The sequence below is a fragment of the Nicotiana tabacum genome, chromosome 14 (genome assembly GCF_000715075.1).
Source record: "Nicotiana tabacum cultivar K326 chromosome 14, ASM71507v2, whole genome shotgun sequence".
NCBI classification, from domain to species: Eukaryota; Viridiplantae; Streptophyta; class Magnoliopsida; order Solanales; family Solanaceae; genus Nicotiana; species Nicotiana tabacum.
The window spans coordinates 48,958,822-48,984,075 of NC_134093.1; the positions used below are offsets into that span (position 1 = coordinate 48,958,822).

The window sequence follows — 25,254 nt, forward strand, 5'->3', positions numbered from 1 at the left end:
AGAACACCTATCGGCCCTCGGCCTCGACTTAACTTAAAGGTACATTCGACCAGCTCGAACAACATCTATCGTCCCTCGGCCATGACTTAATTTAAAGGTACGTTCGACCAGCTCGAATAAACATCTATCAGCCCTCAACCTCGACTTAACTTAAAAGTATGTTTGACCAGCTCAAACAACACCTATCGACCCTCGGCCTTGACTTAACTTAAATGTAGGTTCGACCAGCTCGAACAACACCTATTGGCCCTCGGCCTCGACCCAACTTAAAGGTATGTTCGACCAGATCGAACAACACCTATCAGCCATTGGCCACATCCCAACTAAGAGACACATTCAACTGATTCAAAAAAAGGCCGATGCGGCCTACAACCACTCGACCCCACGGCCATCACAACCTAGAGGATAACAATGAAAGAAGAACGTACAGAAACAAAACACACAAATATAGACAAGAAAGGCAAAAATAAGAAGGTACGTACAAAGCAAAAAATCCAACTTTGATATTTAAATAAGGAGTCTTTACAGGGGCACACGAAGGCGCCGAAAAGAGAAGAGTAAAAAAAAGATAAACAAAAATAAAGGCAGAATATCTAGTGGCCATCGTCACCTTGGTCTCCGCTGTCCTCTCCATCATCATCTCGATTGTAGGCAGAATCACACTAAGCACTATCCTCGAGCTGTTCAACGCCTCATTCATCATTGTCCTCGGCATCAGGCTGAGGTATGGCAGGATCATAGCCGCATGACAACCGAGTCTCATGAGCTTTAACTCGGGCTTCCTCCATGGCCGTCTGAAAGACGAAGCCCATCCGACCCAACTCTCGAATCAGCTCTATTCGAGCTTCGGCAAAGATCCATAACAAAACAAAGAAGAGAATGAGAAAGGAAGAGATTTACCCTGAGGTGAGGCCGGCGATGCTCTTGGAAAGGGTGTTATCGTTCAGCTCCCTGAGAGTCCTATACTCGGCGTCAGAGCAGAAGGAACCAAATGCATGAATCACATCCTTAGTATCCTTGAGAAGATCATGATTCATTGGAATTTTGATGGTCCTCGATCCCCCTTCTACCCTAACTTCGACCTGAGTAGTCCCACTATCAATCATCTCATTATCTTCGGGGTCAAGGTCGGAGTCGAACTCATCACCGACGAGTTCAACTTGCCCATCGTCCTGCTCGACGGGCATCTTGTTTTTTCTCCTATCAGTCGGAGAAACCACATGAGACGATTCAGAAGATGAGACTTTCCCGCGCCTAGGACACACAGAACCCTCATCGGAGGCATCCACAATGGCCTCTTCCTCTTCAAGTCACGAAGGTGCGGCAACACCAATCTCTTCTAACCTAGGCACCTCAGAGGCCGCCCTAATGCCCTCCTCGATGAATATTGTCACAGTGTCCCGCACCACAATCTCAACCTCCGATAAGTCGACCATCATGGGAACACCTGCTCCCGCATCTACGGCCTTTCTCTTACGGAGTCCGCGTCATGCCGAGAAACCTCCTCGTCCTCGACATGGGAGGAGCCAAAAGAGGGACGGGCTCAACAGTCAAAACGGAGGCGGGGGTAGAGGAAGTGGAAACCCTTCTTCTCCTAAGGAAGGAATCAGTGCCATGTTCCTTTTTGAAATCTCCTTGACGGAACCTAGAAGAATGTAAAAACAAAAAAAAAAGAGAAAGAGATGAGCATTATAAAATGGATGAGTACAAACACACCACTATCGTAAGGACGCCGTTACCTTTCATAGGAAGGGTTGACTTGAAATTCTACCAAAAGCTCAACCAATCTCGAATCCATGCAGTGCAGGGAAAGACCTGCATGAACCAATCAGAAAGGTGCATCACCAACTGAAGAGGCTGAGTAGTAGCTGCAAAATAAGAGGAATTAGCTTACGAGCTCGATCATGACACGACGATATGAAAGGGAAACGGTGAGAATGAATACTTACAAGTACGGTTCCAAGCCTCAGGAAAATCTGTGATATTGGCCACGACGACCTAGGTATTGACAAAAAAGAAGTCGAGCCAGAATTGTCGACTACCTTTGTCATCCACGACCAGGGACTTGCTTCCACGATGCCGAAGGTTCAACATCGTGCCCCGGTAGTAGCTAGGCATAAATAAGTGCACTAGATGTTGTACGGTGAACTCGACGCCAGCCAACTCAAAAAATTTCGACAACATCTTGATCATCTTGTAGACAAAGGGAGTGAGTTGAGCAGGACAAACCCGATAAAAACGACATAATTCTTCCACCAAAAAGGGAAGAGAAAATGAGTAACCAATGGTAAAAGGATAAGCAAAGATAGCACAGTACCCAGGACGGTGAGTATACACTTCATTGTCATTGGTGGGTACAAGCTCAACTTCATCAGGGAGGCCATACTTGGCCTTGAACTCCGCCAAGCATTTAAGCCGTCAAAGAGGATCGAAAAACCTCAACTACCGCCTCCGGTGGCCGATGAAAATTTTGTTTCGCGTCGGGATTGCAAGGGACAATATCTTCCACGGAAGGAAGAACCTCCACTTCAGCGGCTCCTCATTGGCATCAGAAGGTAAGTTTGATATGATTATAAAATTTTAAGAATGTTAGAGGAAAAGAGCCGAGAAAATGGGAAGAAAAGTCATAGAACAATAAGCAAGAGAAGCAAAGGAAAGCAAAGGCGATTCTAATAACAGCAATGAAGGTAAAGCTCGAATAATGGTAATCACCCCCCTTTATAGAGGAGAAACATCGAATCTGAAACTGCTCATCATGATTACAACCGAAATCGAAACGGCGGAACCAATGAGAAGGCCGTGCGTGTACTGACGCGACGTATCAGGAACAAGCGTCATCATGACAAATGACATTATGATGTCACATCCCATCCATGACAGGCTTGTTCCAGAGGTCACCCGGGAATATTAAGGGTTTGAAATATGTGACTCTCGAATCGCCACATCGTCTGTCTTTTACGACGACCACGATCATTATTATGTACTTACTAAACCCGTCCGCGCGGATATCCTCAATAAGCGGAGGGACTAACTGTATGGACGAAAAACTTCATGTTATGTATTTAACCTGGTCAACGGATATAAAAGCCTTCGAAGGTTGCATTATATTGGCATTACGACATATCAAAAGGTCGAGGTCATATAAAGAAGGCAGATCGTCGTCGAGGTCGAGGTGGCTTAATAGAAGACCAGGACGAGGACGAGCATCCGTCCTCGATGTACAGTAACAGATAGTATAACGATTTAGATTTCCTAGAGAATATCCTAGCGAATATTCCCCTATGTTGTACTATCTAAGGTTTTGAGACCCATGTACTCTTATAAATAAGAAGAGATGTAGTTCTAGAAAAGGGGATTGAACATTTTTGTAAAGAAAACATTGACATTCTCTAAACATTCTCTCTTTATTGAATACATACAAAGTTTACCTTTACATCTCTTTTTCTATCTTTCTTTCCTGATCCAAGAAGAATCAGAATATTCAAGTGCTCATCATTATCCATCACAGAATATTCAAGTGCTCATCATTATCAATCACTTTCAGAAGGATCAATGGAAAATCTTACCCTTGTCGGGTGAACCTTGTTCTATTTATTATTTAAATGTCATTTATTATTGTTTATTGTTATTTTTCACATTCTTAAATCGTTATTGCTCCATCATTACTCTAACATATTATTATCTAACAACATACGTTTGGTACAGATCATATGCACACTAGATCTGTTATTTGGATATTAATATTGACTTAGATTAATCATTTCCTCTACAAATCTAATTAATTCTATAAAAACTTTAATATAAATTTTGGGTCATACAATTCTAAAAGGGAATTTGCAACAAAACAAAAAAAATCAAAAGTAATTTGATAGCATAATATTTTCTTCCTTTCTTTGACACCTTTTCTTTTCGGGGGCTTTAATCAAATGACGTTTGAAAACTTTCTGTTTTGGTTACCAATTATTCCTAAAGGAAATGATTTTGACTACATAATGCGTGCGGTGATTTACATAACTGCAGCTTCTTATCCCAATTAAGTTCCATAGACATATGCAGAATGCATTGGATAAAGTTTAATTTGTGGAGGACCAGAGGGGAGATCATCTTTGTTGGATTGCTTCTTATCTCTAATTGATTACTACAAGTCTACAGCGACAATTCCCAAGAAAATTAGGTTTCTTTATTTGATGGTTTTGCCTTTCTTTTAAGGGAAGGGTAGGTTTTGAAAGTTATAGACAACAAAGGAATGTAGCCACGAACAAGGCTAGGTGCATGAACAAATAAGAATATATTTCTTCAGAACATACTACCATACAATTATTTTCAGAAGAAAGTTATTGACAGAAGGCAACAATAATACACGCACACACATGTTTTTAAGATCTGTGTAATATACAAGCATTTAAATCTATTTAAAGGACTGTTTAACTACAACATCAAGTTGAACATCTCGACCAAAAAGAGTAACATTTCATCGCTCTCAAACTCTCAATATACATGACAGTCTTTCTATTTTAGAGAACTTCTAAGTACTTGACATTATTTTACCGATAATATTATTTTATAAAATGTTCAGTAATTTCAAAAATTATATCTATTAATTAATTAAATTCAAGTTTTGATGTGATATTTTCTTTTCTATACTAATTACTCTTTAGTTATTAGTTTAATATGACCTCTTTTACTAATAACTGTATAATATATCTATCAAACTAATATCTTGAACACCGTTTTATTTATTTAAATAATATCATGGGGAAAGTAAACAATCTAATGGGTTTTGATGTCACATCAAAGAGAGCTTTTTGCAACTTATTTTAATGCTAAATCAGCATTCTATCTTTAGGAAATTCAATCAATTTCATCCCGTGGAAAATAAATGTACGATCAGAAAATGCTCAACATAATGATATTCTTACCATTACTGTCGTTATTAAAGAGATATATAAAAATTGTACCAAAAAGAGAAAGAAAGAATGAAGAGATATACATAAAATTGATATAATCATCAATAAAAACTCAATTATTTAGTGTAATCTTAATTAATGATGTCTTTAAACTTGAAATACTAGTTTCATTGGTGACATTTGGAGATTTCGTAGAAATATTTTAAGGCAGTCCGGTGCACTAAGTTCCCAGCTTTGTACGGATCCCGAGAAGAGTCGGACCACAAGAGTCTATCATACGCAGCCTTAATCCGTAAAAACATAAATACACGATATATTGTGATTCGTCGCAACTCCACCATGTACTATTTAGATTGGTGATTCAAATTTCATAAATTGTTGTCTCAATTTTTGTTTTATTTTTACTTGAAAGAATAATTACAAGTATATTCTGCAATCACTCATTAAACAATTATCCATTACCAAAAACCCAACTAAGAAAATGTTATTCTAATTCCTAACTGGTCAAACAATTGTTCATTACCCAAAATGTTTGGGGGTGATGAAATATAGAATATGCATCTTTAATACAATTGTCATTAACCAAAATTTTTGGATGATAAGATGCTGATCCTGGTAAAAAAAAAAGAAAAAGAAAAAAGGTATTTAGAAATTCACGTGAAGCAATGTCCTCCGCCTATTATGATAATAATCCAAAAAGTTTTCAAAATTATGCTTTTATTTTTAATTGATTTTTTACCTAGAAAAGACAAGATTACTGGATTCTTTTAAGCTAATTAAACAACATTAGCACGAAACTTTAAGTTATCTGGTTTTATTATTAGCGAAGCATAAATCATGTTATTTCTTGCTAAGACGGTGTCGAAAATAGCTAATTATGAGTTGGCTTAGAGTAAAGGTTCAAATTCCACTAAAAATATTAACATGCTTCCACTAACAATACCTTTTGTTGGTTAGACGTTTTCTTTTTTCCCCCTTCACTTAGTATTTTTTGGACAATTCAGCCCATTAGAATTTCCTTGTATGAACATAGGGGTATTTCTCTTTTTAATATATTTAGGGATATAAATTGGTCATATGGGAATTTGTACCTCCAAACGTAGTTAAAAATTATGTCCCACTTTTAAGCGGAGCAAGTTCAATGTTTTTATTTATTGTTTTTGCTTTCTGTTGTTATTCTTTCTTTGTGGCAAATATAAAACAAAAAGAGTTCCTTTTAGGAAAGCAACAAGTTTGAAACTTGTACTAGTATTTAAATGGAGAGATCTATATAAGTGGTTAGAAAATCAATTACACTAGTTTAAACTGCTATTTAGAATATTGTCAAACTTAAGTTAACTCAGTTTATTATTATAACATTAATGACGTTATTGTCATTTTAAAATTATTTTTAATAATTTAATTGTCTCTTTCAGTTAAATTTATTTATTATATATAAAAAAATTATTCCCTCCATCCTATTTTAGTCGACCCAATCAGCAGGCACATAAGGTAATAAAACTTTGTTTGTGTAGTGGATTTGATATTATACAAACTATATGGGCATTGATAATAAAGCAGAATAATATATATACAATCTTCTTGGCTCTTATAAATGTGGCAAATATTTGAGACACAAGTTTTGGTCTATTCACTGATCACCGCTTGCAACTCTCCTCATTAAGCTTACTAAGTTGACAAATCAATTTTTAGTCTATATTTTCACAGGTAAAAAGGAAGAAAAAAAATCACATGGGGTTGAAAACCGTAGAAGGGTTGACTGATTTCCTCCGGCAGTGCGGTGGCTATGCCGTCATCGACGGTGGACTCGCGACGGAGCTGGAACGTCATGGTGCAGACTTAAATGATCCTCTTTGGAGTGCCAAATGCGTTATTAGCTCACCTCATCTTATAAGAAGGGTACGTATTTTTACCTCTTTAATTTCTCTACCTCTTCTCCTCCTCCGTGTATGAAACCCAAATCGTATTAACCCGATAATTCGGGTTAAACCGAAAAAAAAAATCCGATTATGATTTGGTTTGATTGGTTTGGTGTTGGAAAAATAAAATTCGATGATATTTGGTTTGATTTGGTTTTAACTAAAAAGTCAAATCGAAACCAAATCAAACCAAACCGACATTATATGTATAGAAGTTTTAAATATATTTAATACATGAAAATATTTATTGTAGTGTAATTTATAAATATTTCTTAAGTTTTTTCATAATTTTATCTTTTAACGTATTATTTCAAGGTTAGACTTATAATTTTTGGATGCTCCAATAAGTTTTATATACCATAAATGTTAGTAACTCAAATAAATTCTAAACCAAAACCAAATATACTTATGATAATAAAAGACATTCAATTCAATTGTATTATGAATGAAAATAGTGTTGGATATCTATTTTTTAGTTTTTCCATGGTTTAGATGAAATGCATAACTTATTTTTCTTTTAGTGTTTACTCATGTAAATAATAGTACTTATTAGTTGTACTTATTTTAGCAACTTATTAGTAATTTTAAATTATGTTTGTTTTCATTATGACTTATTAATAATATTTATTTTATGTGATTTTCTCATCTTTATTGTTGAATATTTTAGTACAATGCCATGAATCATCTCATATTTATGTTATTTTATTAAAAAACACCTTATATAGTTCTATCTTACTAGGATTAAAGAAATATTTGGAGAACAAATTCTATATTTTGTGCTACACTTTATGAAAAAACAATCAAAACAACCCGAAAACTCGAAAAACCCGAGAAAAACCCAGATTTAAAAACCTGACTTTTATTGGTTTGGTTTGGTCTTTAGATTTAATAACTCGATATAATTGGTTTGGTTCGGTAATTAGAAAATCCGAACCAACCCGAACTATATACACCCTTAGTCAACACCAAGAAAAACAACCACTCTTATTTATTTTTGTAATTGTATGTCTATGATGATTCTTTTGTTATACGTTTTGGGAACTATTGATTTGTAAGTAACAAGATATTAATTACTTGTTTTAATTTATGTGGCATAGTTTAACTGATAATAAAATTCAAACAAGAAAGCATACCTTCAGAACGTGTGATTTTGAGATTTATATGGCTATAAAAGAGTACTATTAAGACAAATTGAAATGTTTTAAGTTAAATTATTTTCAAATATATAAATATAACATTGTGTTTAATATAGACCATAGAGAATAATACAACATATTCTTTTTTCTTTCTAAATGGTGGTATTGGGGCAATTGGTACGCACTTGAACTTTTTGGTACGCACTGATTAAATCAAGACGGGAAAAAAATTACTACTTAATATTTATATCTCTACTTATATTGTAATTATTATTTTTTTGGGATAATTTTAATCGACCTCATCGATCACTGGACTACAGTCTTATATTACCTGGATATTAGTACTTGTTTGTGACTTTGTGTTAGTTGATATTTGGTTACAGTACCGTGGGGTTAAGGTTACGCGAGGTTTCCTTTTCTGTTATGCTATTTTTTAATCTTTAATGATTGCTTGATTTTGTTAATGACCCTTTTAATTAGTTGGTAACAATATAATAAATATTACTGCCGAGTAAGTGCTAATTTTTTCATATCTTCTTGAGACGTTCATGCTTGTACTTAAATATTTTCTTTCTCCTCTTCTTCCTAATTTTGTTATAATCTGTTATTCATTCATTTTGACAACTTTAGCTAGTTATTTGTCAGCGTATAGTAGGCTGGATATAGTCTTTGCCTATAATATTAAACTTTTCTTTTCTAAACTTGCTTACGAGGAACATGTGAGCTGTTTCTGTGTTTACTGTTTTCATTTATTCATATTTATTAATAGGGGTGTATATAGAGCGGGTTGGTTCGGGTTTTTCAATTACCAAATCAAATCAATTGTCTCGGATTTTTAAATCTATAAACCAAATCAAACCAATAAAAGTCGGGTTTTTCAATCTCGGTTTTTCGGTTTTCTCGGGTTTTTTGGATTTTTTACGACAAAATCTTCATAGCATAAAATATATAATTTGTGCTCTAATATTTCTTAGGTCCTAGTAGAATAAAACTATATAAGATGTTACCCAATAAAATAACACAAAATAATGTGAGATGAGTCATGATTATACTAAAATACTCAACAAATCGCGTAAAATAAATATTGCTAATTAATAAGTCATAATAAAAATAAACATAATCTAAAAGTACTAAGCCATGCTAAAATAAGTACGACTAATAAGTACTAAGTATTAATTACATGACTAAATAATATTAAAAGTAAGTTATGCGTTTTCACTATCTAAATTAATGCAAAACAAAAAAAATAAATATCCAATACTATTGTCATTCATAGTATTGAATTGAATTTTTTTTGTTAGCATTAGTATTGATTTAATTTTGCTTTTGGGCTTTATTTGAGTTACTAACTTTTATGGGTTATAAAACGTATTTGATCATTCAAAGATTCTAAGTCCAAGCTTGAAATAATACATTAAAAAAGAGAATTATGAAAAAGTTTAAACAATATTTATAAATTATATTAGAATTATTTTTTTTATGTCTAAAATATTTTTAAAACTTGTATGCATGTAATGTCGGGTTGGTTTGGTTTCGGTTTGACTTTTTTTAGTTAAAACCAAACCAAATCAATTATGGTCGGATTTTTTTTTTCTAACACCAAACCAAGCAAATCAAACCATAATCGGATTTTTTTTTTCGATTTGACTCGAATTATCGGTTTGGTGTGATTTGTCGGTTTCTTTTGTACACCCCTATTTATTAATTTATATATGTGGAACATGTGAGCTGTAATATCTGGAAAATTGATCAGTGCCTTATGATGTTCGATTGCATCAGACTTTGGAATTCTGCAATAGATTTTTTTGTTTTATTATCTCCTTTATAGCAACGTGGTGGATCTTATCTTGGACACCTCATACTTATTTTATAGAGATGATTGTGATGACTCGCCATGTCATCTTGCCACATAAGTGCCATTTGGCATATATTAATGCCATGTGGGAGCTTACATAGGAGGAATGCTTGCATTTGTGAGAAGATTCTAGAGAAGTATGAACATTTCCTTTGGAAGATCCTAGATGTTTATGGATTTGCTAGGAAAGTTCTAAGAATCTTCTAGGCTTGTAGAGAATTCTAGAGAAAGCCCTTATCTTGTAAATATTAAGGACTTATGTAACAATTAATATTTACACACTAGCCCCTAAGAGACTAGTATATAAAGGAGGCCATTCATTTGTAATTCATCAAGCAAACAATTCAAGTTCTCTCTAATACAAAGCTTCCTTTAACAATTCTCTTGTGTTCTTTCTACCATTCTCTTAGCGATCTTGAGTGTAGTAAGGCTGACTTGGCATAGCAAGAACGTGAGCAAATTGTCAAGTGCCGCACGTGTACTTAGTTAACGACTAAGGACGTGACACTATGGTATAATTCATTGTGTAGGAGGCCAACATAAGAAATTAACCCTGCCAAGACCCAAGCCAACGTCATCCAGGATGCTGCTGGCAAGAGCGGCCGTAACAAAAATAGAAATGCCACCCACAAGGGCCAGGAGGTGCCACTCGAGGTTGTGTCAAATGAAGGGCTTACATCCCAAGAACCATCTGCCACTGAGGCGAGCGAGGATGAAGTGGAGGTCCTGCCCGAGGACGTCTCTCTCGGTAAAGAGTGGGTGATGAAGATAAACGCGGGGATGGACGCCGTGGAGATCTTTGGTCAACGTTTGGGGAAGGTGGAAGGCACCATTAGCATTCTTGAGGGGCACACTCTTGAAGAGATTGAGAGCATCCGAAATGACTTGGAGGGACATACACAGACCGAGATGGAACTAAGGCAAACTATCACTGCCGTAGAGTGCAGACTCATGGAGGCTTTGAGTACTATCGATGCTATGAAGGCAAAGATAGAGTCACTCGAGGAGCATGTTACTATTGACGTGACCGAGGCAACCATCAATGTTGTGACAAGGGAGGCCAAGATCGAGGCTCCCAAACCCCCGGTGTTCGTGAGATCTTTGGTCAACGTTTGGGGAAGGTGGAAGGCACCATGATCAACATTGCGGTGTTGTACCTCTCAGAGACTGCCATGCTATGGTGGAGAAGGAAGATGGCCGACGTGTATAAAGGTATATGTACTATTAGCACGTGGGATCAGTTCAAAGCCGAGTTCAAGCGACAGTTCTTTCCAAATAATGTCTTGTACGAGGCAAGGCGCAAACTTAGGGAGTTAAAGCAAACAGGGAGCATACGTGTCTATGTCAAGGAGTTCACTACCCTTATGCTTCAAATCCCCAACCTGACCAATGATGACTTGTTGTTCCACTTCATGGACGGGTTGCGAAATTGGGCTAAGCAGGAGTTACAACGCCGGCAAGTCGCAAATATAGACCAAGCCATAGTGGAGGTCGAATCATTGATGGATTTCAGGCATGACAAACACGACAAAGGGAAAGTCAAAGAATCAAAGTTTAACAATGTCAAAGGTGGGGGAGACCGTGGAAAAGGCAAGGAGATACAACAACAATACTACAAGACTCAAGATTCCAAAAAGCTGAGTGGCCGTCAGGGCTACGCCGAGAAGAAGGCGCAGGCCGAGAAGAATGGATGTTACATATGCGGAGGGCCGCACAGCTTCAGGAATTGTCCCGACCTAAAGAGCCTTAGCGCCATGGTCCGTGAACGGAAGGAGCAGCCGCAAGGAGAGAGTTCGGGAATCGCACAGTTAGGTATGATCGGATTATGTGGTGCTGTCACAAAGCAAACTATCCAACCTACCGAGAATGGAAACCAGTACGTGGATCTCACCATCAACAACAAGCCTGCTCATGCAATGGTGGATACTGGAGAAACTCATAATTTCGTGACTGAGGCTGCCGCAAAAAGACTAGAATTGAAGCTTGCTCCAACCAACTCCCGCGTCAAGACCGTGAATGCCGAGATACAAAATGCTCGTGGGGTAGCTAATGGACTTGGTGTCCAATTGGGAACTTGGAAAGGTATGACAAACTTTACTGTAACCGCTATGTATATCTTTGACATCATATTGGGACAAGAGTTCTTTAGACATTGTTATATTTTGATCTATCCCTACCTCCAACATCTCTTGGTTATGGAGCCAGAAAGAGCTTGCATAGTACCTACAGTGTCTATGCCACACGGATTGAGCCAAGCACAACTCTCAGCTATGCAGGTTGTCAAGGGGATCAAGAAGGGGGAGCCGAAGTTCGTGGCAACCATCGCAAGTCTGGAGGAAGACAAGAGTTTTCAAGAGACACTACCACCTTGCATAGAGAAGTTGCTTGAGGAAAACAAAGATGGCATGCCCTAGGAGTTGCCTAAGCACTTGCCGCCTAGGCGAGAGGTGGATCACAAGATTGAGTTGGAGCCAGGGGCTAAGCCACCAGCATTTGCCCCATATCGTATGGCACCGCCCGAGCTAGAGGAGCTTAGGAAACAATTGAAAGAGCTGCTAGATGTTGGTCACATTCGCCCATCAAAGGCACCTTTCGGCGCACCAGTATTGTTCCAGAAGAAGAAGGATGGATCACTACGCTTATGCATAGACTACCGAGCACTTAATAAGGTCACGGTAAAGAATAAGTACCCAATCCCGCTCATTGCCGACTTATTCGATAGACTTGGGCAAGCCAAGTATTTTACCAAGGTGGATCTTCGCAAGGGCTACTACCAGGTTCGCATTGTAGAGGGGGATAAGCCAAAGACAACATGTGTGACGAGATATGGAGCCTTTGAGTGGTTGGTGATACCTTTCGGCTTAACCAATGCACCTGCCACATTTTGCATCCTTATGAATAAGATTTTCCATCCCTACCTTGATCAGTTCATGGTAGTCTACCTAGACGACATAGTCATCTACAGCAACACCTTGGAAGAGCACATGAAGCACTTAAGGAAGGTTTTCCAAGTCTTACGGGAGAACGAGCTATACATCAAGAGGGAGAAATGTGAGTTTGCACAATCAAAGGTGCACCTCTTAGGCCATGTTATTAGCAATGGTGAGCTACGTATGGATGAGGCTAAGGTACGTGCTATCCAGGTGTGGGAGGCATCTATAAAGGTAACTGAGTTGAGATCCTTCCTTGGCCTTGTTAACTACTATCGCCAGTTCATGTGTGGCTACTCAGCAAAGGCCACACCATTGACTAAGTTGCTAAAGAAGAACAAGCCATGGGTTTGGACGGAGCATTGTCCATGGGCGTTTGAAGACCTCAAGGCAGCTGTAATAGAGGAGCCAGTCTTGGCATTACCTGACTTTGCCAAGACATTTGAGGTGCATACAGATGCCTCAGATTTTGCCATTGGGGGTGTCTTGATGCAGGATAAGCATCCCATAGCATTTGAGAGTCGCAAGTTAAATGAGACGGAGCGGCATTACACAGTGCAAGAGAAGGAGATGACTGCTATTATGCATTGCCTTCGTACATGGCGACATTATTTGCTTGGGTCGAGGTTCGTGGTCAAGACCGACAATGTAGCTACTAGCTATTTTCAGACGCAGAAGAAGCTCACCCCAAAACAGACTCGGTGGCAGGATTTCTTGGCCGAATTTGATTATGTGCTGGAGTATAAGTCGGGAAAAGGTAACGTTGTAGCCGATGCCTTGAGCCGGAAAGCCAAGATTGCTGCAATCACTTCAACAAGATGGGACATTCATGAGGCTATAAAAGAAGGCATGCAACACGATCCAGCAGCCAAACAACTTATCGAGTTAGCCAACCAGGGCAATACGAGACGTTTTTGGGTCGAAGACGGCCTACTACTTACCACAGGTCGGCGGGTCTACGTGCCTAAGTTTGGAGACATTAGACGGCGGATTATAAGGGAGAGTCATGACACAATGTGGGCTGGTCATCCAGGCCAATGTCGCACTAGGGCCTTGGTTGAGTCAGTCTACTATTGGCCACGCATGCGAGATGACATAGAGTGTTATGTGCAGACTTGTCTTATCTGTCAACAGGACAAGGTTGAGCAACAAAAACCCGGAGGACTTTTGGAGCCACTACCAGTTACAGAGAATCCATGTGAGAGCGTGACTATGGACTTTATCACTTGCCTACCGAAGTCTGACGGTTATGGTACTATTATGGTGGTCGTGGATAGATTTTCCAAATATGCCACCTTCTTGCCTGCCATACCAGGTTGCACTGCCAAGGAAGCCGCCAAGCTATTCTTTAAGAATGTGGTGAAGTATTGGGGCTTACCAAGGCATATTATCAGTGATCGAGACCCCCGTTTTACTGAAAACTTTTGGAGAGAATTATTCGACATACTTGGCACGGAACTGCACCTTTTCACTAGTTTCCACCCACAGACAGATGGACAAACGGAACTGGTCAATGCCTTACTAGAATGCTACTTGAGGCATTATGTAAGCGCACATCAGAAAGATTGGTCAAGGCTCCTAGACATCGCTCAATTCTTTTATAACTTGCAGCGGAGTGAGTCCACGGGGCGGACACCATTTGAGCTAGCCACAGGCCAACAACCACAAACTCCACATTCATTACCAGCCGCGTTCGAGGGAAAGAGTTTGGGGGCCTATCATATGGCCAAAGGATGGGAGGAGCAACTTGACACTGCTAAGTCCTACTTGGATAAGGCAACTAAGAAGATGAAGAAGTTTGCAGATCGTAAGCGGCGTCCCACGGACTATAGAGTTGGGGACATGGTCATGGTGAAGTTTAATCCAAGACAGTTTAAGGCACTACGGGGCATGCATCAGAATCTGATTCGCAAGTATGAGGGGCCATTTAAGATAGTCGCCAAGGTAGGCAAGATCTCATACAAGCTTGACATGCCATCATATCTTAAGATCTATCCTGTCTTCCATTCCAGTATGCTTAAGCCATATTATGAAGACAAGGATGATCCAAGTAGGGGCCAATCAAGTCGAGCGCCTATTACTATCACCGCCTCGCACGACCGGGATATTGAGGCTATTATTGATTACCAGGTCAGGCGAAAACAAGGGCAAAAAGCCACCGCAATGTTCCTCGTCCATTGGAAGGTGCAATCACCGGAGGAGGCCACATGGGAACGTTATGAAGATTTATGGCAATTCAAAGATAAGATCCGAGAGTTTATGCAACAACATTGCGCCGCGGCCGTCGCAACATTAGGTGGGGGAGAGTGTGATGACTCGCCATGTCATCATGCCACATAAGCACCATTTGGCATATATTAATGCCATGTGGGAGCTTACATAGGAGGAATTCTTGTATTTGTGAGAAGATTCTAGAGAAGTATGGACATTTCCTTTGGAAGATCCTAGATGTTTATGGATTTGTTAGGAAAGTCCTTGGAATCTTCTAGGCTTGTAGAGAATTCTAGAGAAAGCCCTTATCTTGTAAATATTAAGGACTTGTGTAACAATTAATATTTACACACTAGCCCCTAAGAGACTAGTATATAAAGGAGGCCATTCATTTGTAATTCATCAAGCAAACAATTCAAGTTCTCTCTAATACAAAGCTTCCTTTAACAATTCTCTTGTGTTCTTTCTACCATTCTCTTAGCGATCTTGAGTGTAGTAAGGCTGACTTGGCATAGCAAGAACGTGAGCAAATTATCAAGTGCCGCACGTGTACTTAGTTAACGACTAAGGACGTGACATGATGCTGACACATCTACTTTGCATACTTAATAGTAATATGTTATACATCTGGATGATGAAAAGAATGTCACCAAATTATTTGTTTTTGTATTTGTAGAATAAATATTACAGAGTCATGTGGGCCAGTCCAATGACCATGACAAAGAATCGGGGCAAGTGCACAGATAGCCATTCTTAGGAATGCTATTTAGAGATTAGCTACTACTTATTTTGTTCTGAAATTTTAAACTAAAAAACTTAACTTTAGGATAATTATGGACATTTTTATCCCAAAAAAATTGAACTAGAAAATTAATTTCAGGACGTACTGGCTAATTCCTAAATAGCAGCCCTTTAGAGTGGCTACCTTGTGTCATTTCTACCAAAGAATCTTACATTTGCTTGTTACAAGTGCCATATTAGCAAATTTGTATAAACTGAGGGGGAAATGCAATTTAGTTCTCCTAAAAATTGGTGTTATTCTCACTAAAATTATCAAAATTTGTTTTAAGATCTATTCTCATGTCATAGAAAGTACTGAAATGAACATGTGGTAATTTTGATGTGTTTTCCAAATAGTAAAGTTACCATTGAGCCTTAGACATTAATGAATTTAAGTTATATGTATGATAGTGTAAAGAATTTTTATACTATCAGTACTGTGTAATTAATTATTCCCAGTTATTGCTCTTGTTTTATATTACCATATTAGACGTGCTATGTACGAATACTTTATCTGTTGTTGTAGGTTAACTTAACTTGATGGTGTAAAAAATCTATAATTGCGAGCGCATAAAACTTAATTTGTCAATATTGGCTTATTTTTATCCAATTGCAATCGCGTGTTATATTTGACACAAATGAAAACAAAAATCTATGCTTATTGTTTTGTTTTATGTAACAGGTGCACCTAGATTACCTGGAAGCTGGTGCAAACATTATAATATCTGCATCTTATCAGGTTGTAATCCCATCTTATATTTTTCTTTTCTTTATATCGCGTTAGTTGTTTGATCACTTGCATTAAAACAAAATCTGAAGTACCTTTTGCATGAGACAGGCTACTCTTCAGGGATTTGAAGCAAAGGGCATATCAAAGGAAGAAGGTGAAGCATTACTTAAGAGAAGCGTGGAGATAGCATGTGAAGCACGGAACATATATAATGACAGAGCTGCGAAAAGTTCTTGGGATGATTTAGATAATGAAAGTAATTTGAAGCACAAACCAATCTTGGTTGCAGCATCTGTGGGAAGCTATGGAGCTTATTTGGCTGATGGTTCTGAATATAGGTAAGTTAATGTTTAACGTCTTAGCAGAACGATCGAGGTATATTATATTTTGAGCACCTAAGTTAAGATATGGTTGATTACTAGTAGTAGAAACTGATTACTCATCTTTCATTTGTAGTGGAATTTATGGTGATGCAATCATGGTGAAAACTCTTAAAGATTTTCATCGAAGGAGAGTTCAGGTTCTTGCCAATTCAGGTGCTGATTTGATTGCATTCGAGACAACTCCGAACAAAATGGAAGCTCAGGTATTTAATGTCTTGATCTTTTATGATATCCAATATATTCTTTCTATCTTCCGTCGATCTTAAATATGGACAGTAGTGGTGATTATGTGATATAACTCCATTTTCATTGCATATAGGCTTATGCTGAGCTTCTTGAGGAAGAGGTCATAAATATTCCAGCCTGGTTTTCCTTCAGTTCTAAAGATGGTACCAATGTAGTCAGTGGGGATTCTGTGGTAGAATGTGCTTCGATCGCTGAGTCGTGTAAGCAAGTTGTTGGGATTGGAATCAATTGTACCCCTCCTAGATATATTCAAGGGCTGATCCAATCGATCCGAAAGGTATATGACTTCTTTGGTTATTTCCATATGAAATTAATTCATATTTATACATAATGCCTCGTCATATAGTAAAATTTAACTTTAACTCTTGAGACTTTAATGCTTCAATGGAAAACGATATCCAGGTAACAAGTAAACCAATACTTGTATATCCTAACAGTGGTGAGACTTATGATGGTGAAAGGAAAGAATGGGTGGTAAGTTAATGCATTCTTCTATTACTGTTGTCCAAAATTTTAGCTTTTTCAGATGCCAAAGGCTTTTCACTAGTTGTAACGAATGAATGTAAAGGCTTTAGAAACACACATTTCTGTAGCATATATCATATCATATGTATAGATAGGCGACAATCCTATTCTGTTGTCTCGAAACTTAAGATGAACGAATATCGTTTATTGTTGTAGGCTACAACTGGTGTTGCAGAGGAAGATTTCGTGTCATACGTAGACAAGTGGTGTGATGCTGGAGCTTCTCTCGTCGGAGGTTGTTGCAGGACCACCCCAAATACCATTAGGGCTATTTCCAAGCTTCTTTCGAGCAAGCAGGTCTCACAAGGGCTAGCTAATATATATGTTGACTGATGGATCACTGCAAGGCAAAGGCTAATGTGTTAACTGGGATCACTGCAAGGCAAAGGCTAATGTGTTAACTGCTCCAAGTTTTGTGTATTCGAATAAAAACAGAACAATAGTAATACTTTATATAGTGTCTACCTTTGTTTTAGTGGTACATCACAACCTCCGTGGACGATAAAGCCAATCAGTCTAATGCTTTAATTAAAAATGGTTAGGAATCAATTGTATGAATATTCTCTTTTGTATATCCATGTTTCTCTCTTCAGGCTTGTGACTTAAGCATATTTACTCTGATCATATCACATCTTTTATACTTGCAAAACTTGAGCATACTGAGTATATATCAATCTCCAATAGGATCCAACTTAGAGGAACTATTTATAAGCACACGTAAACTTTAATATTTAAGGGTATAGCGAATATTTACACGATGCAGTACAGAGGAACTCTAAAAAAAAGCAAGTGAAAAAAGTTACAACTTCCATGCTAGCTTTCAATGCACTTTACATGTCATTTGATGCAACGGGAGAAAAAGAAAAAAAATCTAATAACTTTTCTAAGGACTGGAAAAAAAAATATTTCCAAAGTTACAAGCAAATTCACGGACTGGAACTAAAAATTTCTAATCCACTGAGACTCTGATGTAACAAATTAAGGTGCATTTGGCTTTATGCCCTATTGGTTTAAAGTTCACTGAAGACTTAGGCCAGACCGGCTTGTTGTCTAGATTCAAGTAAAAATCTTATATGATATTTTTAACAAACCTCACCTTTAAATTCTCCTTACCAATTTCCACTCGTTAGTTGGGGATGTGTCTTTTTCCATTTTCAGATTGTTAGCACTTAAGTGCACTTGGAGATATTTTTCGTGAAAGTATATTATTCGCATAACTAATCTTGTTTACGGGTTTGGTAATTCATGATGTCATTGTTAGGATTTTGCTCTGAATTTCTAACCTATTAGGATTCTCTTTCTTGAAGAGGAAAAAGACTCCTAAAAGAAATGAATCTCCTTCACATGCCTTATCATTTTCTTGGATGTAAAGTTTTGTTCTTGACGGGCGCAAAACACAACACAAAATTAATATTGCTCGATAGCCAAAGATAGTATAGTATGATTATCGTCTCCACAGGGATTGAATTTAAATAATGCTCTAGTAATTCCTGATTAACTGCAATTCAGGATGATCAAAACTTGATTGGAATGATTACGAACTACGATTAACTACTAAAGTAAAGCAATTGACAATTGACTGCAACAAACTAGAGATTAGCAAAGTTGGTTTCTTATCATCAATGTGAGAAATAAGCGTTTTGACATGATAGGTGCAAGGTTGTTATTTTGGATATGACACTGTTATATTTCACTCTTGAGGTTCCATCGATTCTCACGAATTTAATAGGTGATTAGCTTATGCTTCCGATTCAGACTCCTCTCTCGATTAAATCTAAATCTTTCAAATAAACTAATGTGAAGTACGGTGAAACTTGCAAGCATCTATTGGTAGGAATGATCTAAGAGAAACTTCTCACGAATATTTCTCAATCTTAATTTAAACGATAACTCAAAAAGCTCTCTCGATTACTTCAAAGAATCACCAAAATAAACTACGGCATATACTGCAATGATATTCAATAAGATGTTCCTCTTTCGATTAAACACTATAAAGAATAAAATCACAACTCTATTAAAGCTCCTCCAATAAATTCAAGCAATTATACAGTAATCAAATCCATAAACAATAGCTAAATCACCAAATAATGTCAAACCCTAAGGTAAACTACTCCATAGATATGGAGAAAGTCATTACAAATAAGTTTAAGAATATAGAAAACATTAATCCAACATTACAATCCAAATTCGCGTTTTGAATTGATGGAAGGATGATGAAATTATGTGTCTTGAAGCCTCCAATGCTCTCCAATAGTTCCCTAGGTCAAAGTCCTCTAAAAATCGTATTTTTGGTATATTTATACCATGTAGAAGCATGCCCGGATGAAACTACCCTTTCCAAATCGAAGTGGGACACTTGGACTGCGAAAATACACTGGCGCGGCACCCCATGCGCCACATTAGTGAGGATCTTCATAGAGTTGATTCTTTTCACTTTACAGGAATTGTGCACTAGCACTATTAGCCTCGCGGTGCGATAGTGCAATTTTCTCAGAGTAATTTTTGTTTTCTCACTTTTTGATATCCAAACTTGGTCCTCGACCCCCGAACGTGATCCTGACTTAATTTCTTGGGTTTTTACTCAGATTTCAAAGCTCCACATTGTTCGATTTAGTTCCAAATTATCTTTTTAACTCGGAATCACTTCTTGCAAGGCATAAAACATATAATAAGTGCAATACACTAACATTAAAGCTCAAACACAAGTAAAATGCAGTAATTGGAGTGCAAATTATGACTAAAACACGGTTTTCTAGCCTACCATCAACACCTCACACTTAAACCATTGCTCGTCCTCGAGCAATCAAACTACACTTCACATAGAGACGGCCTTCTTATTAGGTAACTTCCCTAACGCATTATGCCATGAATATTTAAAGAAGACTAAGCACCATATCACAACATCCTAACCTCAAGATTCGACTCAAGAGCACCACACATTTTTCACAACCTACTCACTTACTCCAACACAGAGGTCAAAGATTTCATCTCACCTTCAAAAACCATGTGCCTTCACACCAGAGATAGAGAGTAGTTCCACACATAATACAATTCAAGAATAAATAGGAACTCAAGATAGCAAGAATTCACTCACTCTCAGAATCAAAATTTATGTGCCACAGAAGACGTACCATAGGCTTGCCCGTAGGGTAGTACTCTACTAATTGAGCTCATTCAGTCAAGGATCAAGTAGGACTTAAGTTGGTTGTAATGTAGGTTGTGGGACAGGTAGCATAGATTTGGATATAGTGGCTACACCTCCCTAAGTACTTTAATACAAATACATTAACAATTCAAACCCTACACTTGTGTTGAACCAAACCCCAAAATTCATATATAATAACATCAAGCTCCAATATCTTTAAGCACAAACAAGATGAGAACTACCACTAGCATGTAATCCATTTTTTTTCTTTTCTAAGTTCTGATTTCTTTTCTTTTCAAGCAAACTCACTTATTTTTTCCAATTCTCTACACGTAGATCTCACCATTTTTCAAATAGTGCACCTTTTTCCTTTTCCTATGGTTCCACTTAAAAACCCGACCGTACCTCACTTAGCTTTTACAAGCTCATAACAAAATCAAGTGCTCAAGAGAGGTAAAAGGTTCAAACAGATAGACAATTCAAACAAAGGGGTCAAGCTTATAGTATGGTTGCCAAAGAAATAGGATTACAGGCTCGGCGGGGCTAACTAAGATACACATTAATTAGGTGGGTAAAAGCATATATGTGGCTCAATAAAGAAATGCCTATATCACTTTCTAGACTGAACAAGACTACTATTTCGCTTTACAAATACACGGGGAAAGTTCTAGACATCAACCGACATGCACAGAATATCATAAAACCTCACACACACATTGACACATAACTCACTTAGGACCAGATCTATACCGACTCTCTAGTCAAAGCAGTTAAGCAGAGTCACAATCAAACAAGTTAAGGCACTTATACATGAGTCAAGAACTGAGCCTAGGCGTCACAACCAAGGCACTCACTACTCTCAAGGCACAACAACGTCAAGAAAAGTCATCTCCATTTAATACATAGCACAAGACTTCACTATTCCTAACAAAAAAAAATCTTACTACGCCCGGTTCAAGAAAAACCCTTGGAAAAGAACCACGGCACAAAGAAAAACCAAGGAGAAATTGTTACACTACCTAAGAAAAACAAAATATATTTTCTTTGACTTTGATCCCTCAAGAAGACAGTCGAAGAAATTCATCGTCGGGAAAAGTCAATTTTTTTTAAATAAATCAAACGAAATCAAAAACACACATGTACATATTTACATCATCCCCCACCCCACACTTTAAATTGTGGCATGTCCCCATGACACACAAATTAAAAGTAAGAGGTAAAGAAAACTCTCCTGAATTATTTCTGTTTCCGCGAACTTATGAACTCCACCCCTAATTCTGAATTCATTCCTCGTTTTCGCTCCTTGGGATTCTTTATAGAGCTTATCAGGCCAAAGTCCTCTAAGGATATCTGCAAGCCCCGCTCTTTTCTTTCTTTCTTGGCCTCATTTTGAGCGATGGATTGTTCTTGTAAGATCATCCTCAACTTATTTCTGCATTCTTTCACATGATCAATCCATGTATATTCCTGTAAATCCCAAAAAATAAAATCCACATGATCAAGGTTAGAATAAGAAAACAAAGAAGAAAGGTCATGTGAATATTCCTGTGGTATGTCTAAGACCATTTGTTCCTCATTCTCTTCTACTAAAGACTGTAAATGTGGGAAGGTGGATGAGGGTTTGAACTCTTCTTTTATTGCTTCACAATCAACCAACGCCTCATTTTCAATCATCTCAGTTAAATCAGAGTCTTCTTGTAAAGTGGAAAACTCTCTCTGTAGATGTTCATCCTCTCGGATAGGCTCATTCTCACAGGTTATCTCTTTCAATGAGCTTTTGAAAGTATGTTTACTAATTGACTCACTTGCGTTGTTAGGTTCTTAATGGCTTCGTCAGTTTGTATAAATCTTTCTTCAACATTATTCATCAACTTATACATAAGCTCTTCTAAACTACCATTCTCCTCTTGAGGTGGTTGTCTCACTTTGCTTTCATTCCAGTCATAATAAGGGTATTCATTCCATCCATAGTTAAAATTGTGCCCATATGGACCCTCATACCTGTACAGTTTAGAAATAGAGTGAGACTCTTCAAAAGATGAATCATAAGAAGAATACTTACCTGCTTGACAATCAACCCATAGATAATTTCCACTACATTTAAAACAAATAGCAGACTTATGATAATGTTCAACTGCTAACTCTTCAACCGTTTTCTTAGGCTGGTTGTGCTCCATCTTCAAAGCATTCATACTTCAATATCAGGAATATTTCTTCATGTTTTCTCCCTAGCACTTGTCAGGTACTACAAAAGAAATCTTGAAGACAAGTTAACTAAACAAAAATATAAAAAAAAGAAAAAAAAAAGCTAATTCCTGAATTCGCACCAAAAATTATTTTGAACACTATTGATTGCTAATCCCCGCCAACAGCGCCAAAATTTGACGAGCGCAAAACACAACACAAAATTAATGCTCGCTAGCCAAAGATAGTATAGTATGATTATCGTCTCCATAGGGATTGGATTTAAACAATGATCTAGTAATTCCTGGTTTAACTGCTACTCAGGATGATCACAAATTGATTGGAATGATTACTGTCACGACCCAAATTCGTAATAGGTCGCGACTGCACTTAACGTCGTCATTAGACAAGCCCACAAGTGAAATTCTATTTATTTACCCCTTTTAAACATTTTTAGAATGGAAGTCTTCCTTTTTAAAAAACAGTTTAAACTAGACTTCATGCAACCGTAACAACTATAGTGGTGAAAGAAACGATAAATACAGCAGTACATAAATGCTAAAGATCCCCCAAAACCCGGCCTACAACTATTGTATGAAAGTAATAGACATAATAGTAAATAAGGTAGAGGGAGACTCCAGTGTTGCAGATCGTAGCAAGGCAAGAAGCTCACCACTAAGTCTCCAGAATGATCGTCTACGCACCCGCGTGACCACTGGCGGTACCTGTCTCAGTACCTGCACATCAGTGCAGAAGTATAGCGTGAGTATGGAAAACAAAGCGTACCCAGTAAGTATCTAGTCTAACCTTGAAAAAGTACTGACGAAGGATCGACTTGACACTTACTAGAGGTCAAATAATAATAATAATATAAGTACATAAAGTAGACATGGTGAGTATACAACAAGTATCAATGAAGCAAATAAGAGCAACTAAAATAAATAAAACCAACACTCCGTATCATATCACCAACATATCATAACTGACTGTGAAGGCGCTAACTCAATTATACCCAAACTGGAACCCGTTTCGATTATTAAGCACAAAGTTGCCGAGGCGAACGAAAAGATCCCATAAGAATAGTGGTACTCAGTACTGCCGAGGCGAACGGCCCGATCCCATAAGAATAGTGTTATCATAATGCCGAGGCGAATGACCCAATCCCATAAGAGTGGTGTTATCATACCGCCGAGGCGAACGACCCAATCCCATAAGAGTGGTATTAAGTATTCCCCATTTTTCTGAAATAAGAAGCTAAGTCAATAATTCCAATTCAAATCCCCAGTCTAAGCTCTAATCAAGACAATTAATACGCATAATAGGCATATACAATACAATTAAAAGTATGATGTGAATCTAAGTCTACCCGGATATATCATGAAATATAGCTACGTACAAACTCTCGTCACCTCGTGCGTACGTTGCTCGCCACACAAGTAGCATACAACAACAATACTCCTAAGGGGATAAGTTCCCTCTTACAAGGTTAGGCAAGAGACTTACCTCGATCCCAAGTCCTCAATACGGGTTTCCAACCTCACTAGAACCCTTCAAACGACGATGAGGACTCCAAAACTAATCAAAAGTCATATAAACTAGTAAATATATGCTCAAAAGTTCATATTGTAGCTTTTATACTACCCAACTCAATTTGGAAGATTAATGAAATCCACCCCCGGCCCACGTGCCCGGATTCCCGAAAGTTTTGAATATAATTGTTACCCATGAACTCCCGAACTCAAATATATAATTTGCTCCATTTCCACCACCAAATTCGTGATCGAATCCCAAATTTATCAAAACCCTAGGTTCTTCACAAATCCCACAAGTTTCATAAATTTTCCATGTTCAATCTACTTAAAATTCGTGTATTTAACTTGAAAGTGGGTGGAGTTTACTTAACCTTGTATTGTAGATGAGAATCCCCCTATAAAGTGCTCTCAAAATCTCCCAAGACCAAATGAAAATTTGTGGAAAAATGGCCTAAGTCTCGGATTAAAAACCATCACTGCCCAATGACTTCCGCACCTGCGACCACTTGATCGCATCTGCAAAACTGCAGGTGCGGTCAAAAGGTCGCATGTGCGATCCCCTACTACCTCCAGCTTCCTCGCTTCTACGGACATGGAGCCATTCCTGCGGGTCTGCTTCTGTGAACTTCTTCCACTTTTGCGGATTCGCTTATGAGGTTTCCTTCCGCTTCTGCGACCCATAGCCAGCCAACCTAAGTCCATATTTGCGAAGCCTCGATCGCTTCTGCAGGCGCAAATGCGGAAAAAGCCTCGCACCTACGACCACCCTGC

General features: G+C 37.9%; 1 protein-coding gene across 2 annotated transcripts; it reads left to right on the forward strand.

Moving 5' to 3' along the window:
• Window positions 1-6,492: 6,492 nt before the first annotated feature.
• On the forward strand, window positions 6,493-18,214 carry LOC107759758 (homocysteine S-methyltransferase 2). Of its 2 annotated transcripts, XM_016577763.2 has the most exons (7): window positions 6,493-6,806; window positions 16,421-16,477; window positions 16,577-16,806; window positions 16,925-17,054; window positions 17,171-17,374; window positions 17,500-17,571; window positions 17,779-18,214. In XM_016577763.2, exons 1-7 carry the CDS (start codon window positions 6,639-6,641, stop codon window positions 17,953-17,955), a joined length of 1,038 nt encoding a protein of 345 aa, XP_016433249.2. In that variant the 5' UTR covers window positions 6,493-6,638; the 3' UTR covers window positions 17,956-18,214. The 2 variants fall into 2 exon arrangements, with proteins under 2 accessions (XP_016433249.2, XP_016433250.2); XM_016577764.2 differs by lacking the exon at window positions 17,500-17,571 and having other exon boundaries at window positions 6,494-6,806.
• The last annotated feature ends 7,040 nt before the right edge of the window (window positions 18,215-25,254 follow it).